The 1,182-nt window shown below is 36.7% G+C and overlaps 1 protein-coding gene across 1 annotated transcript; it reads left to right on the plus strand.

Annotated features, from left to right (window-relative positions):
- The first annotated feature begins 267 nt into the window (after positions 1-267).
- On the plus strand, positions 268-1,182 carry LOC139868207 (uncharacterized). The gene has a single exon (XM_071856537.1). The coding sequence runs from the start codon at positions 268-270 to the stop codon at positions 1,180-1,182; it is 915 nt and encodes a 304-aa protein (XP_071712638.1).

Raw genomic sequence — 1,182 nt, forward strand, 5'->3', positions numbered from 1 at the left:
TGTTCCACGATCTCGAATTTACATTCATAGAGATCGTGAACTTGCAGGTGAAAACTATACAAACACTACTTCCAAGAGAATCCAGTTTATCCTGAAAATAGATTCAAGAGACGTTTTAGAATGAGTAGTAGATTATTTAAGCGTATCGTGAATGATATAATCAATTACGATGTCGATCCATTACCACTTCATTTTAAATATTTTAAACAAAAAAGTGATGCTCTTGGTCGACAAGGTTTTACTACGATACAGAAATGTACATCCGCGATGCGTCAATTGGCTTACGGTACAATAGCGGACATGTTTGACGAATACTTACAAATGGTTGAAGGTACATCAATTCTCTGTCTCAATAGCTTTTGTAAATGTGTTTTAGAATTGTATGTTAATGAATATTTGAGTAAACCAACGAGTAGCGATAGAGCTCGTTTGTATAGCACGCACGAAGAAAAACATGGGTGTAGGGGAATGCTTGGAAGCATTGACTGCATGCTTTGGAAGTGGAAGAATTGTCCAAATGCTTGGAAAGGGCAATATACTATTGGTCATCAAGGACACCCGACCATAGTTTTTGAAGCAGTTGCTTCATATGATACATGGATTTGGCATGCATTCTTCGGTGTCGCATGTGCAAACAACGATGTTAATGTTTTGAATCAATATTCGCTGTTTGATGACATTAAGAATGGAAATGCACCATTTGCTCCATTTACTATAAATGGAAATGAATACACAAATGGTTATTATTTAGCGGACTGTATTTATCCATATTGGTCAACGTTGATGAAGGCATATTCGACCCCAACCGACGAGCCACGTACAAAATTTAAAAGATTTCAAGAAAGTGCATGTAAAGATGTCGAAAGAACATTCGATATTCTTCAAGGTAGATTCCATATTTTACAAATGGCTGGTCGACCACACACCGTCAACAAGTTGAGGCGGATATTGTATTGTTTTGTGCTCTTACACAACATGATAGTCGAGGATAATGGCTTCAACATTTCATGGCTAGAGGAAGAATTACTTAGGACTAATGAAGCTAATCCTAAATATGTAAGAAATCGATCTAGAAGTCGTGATGTAAGAGAACATGAAATACGAGATAGAAACATTCATAACCAACTTCGAAATGATCTCACTGAACACATTTGGGGCCTTCCACCAAATTTAGAAGTTTAA

The sequence above is a fragment of the Rutidosis leptorrhynchoides genome, chromosome 9 (genome assembly GCF_046630445.1).
Source record: "Rutidosis leptorrhynchoides isolate AG116_Rl617_1_P2 chromosome 9, CSIRO_AGI_Rlap_v1, whole genome shotgun sequence".
Lineage (NCBI taxonomy): Eukaryota > Viridiplantae > Streptophyta > Magnoliopsida > Asterales > Asteraceae > Rutidosis > Rutidosis leptorrhynchoides.

Coding starts and splice junctions, on each gene's coding strand:
- LOC139868207 (XM_071856537.1), top strand. CDS start 268: ATGCGTCAATTGGCTTACGGTACAATAGCGGACATGTTTGACGAATAC.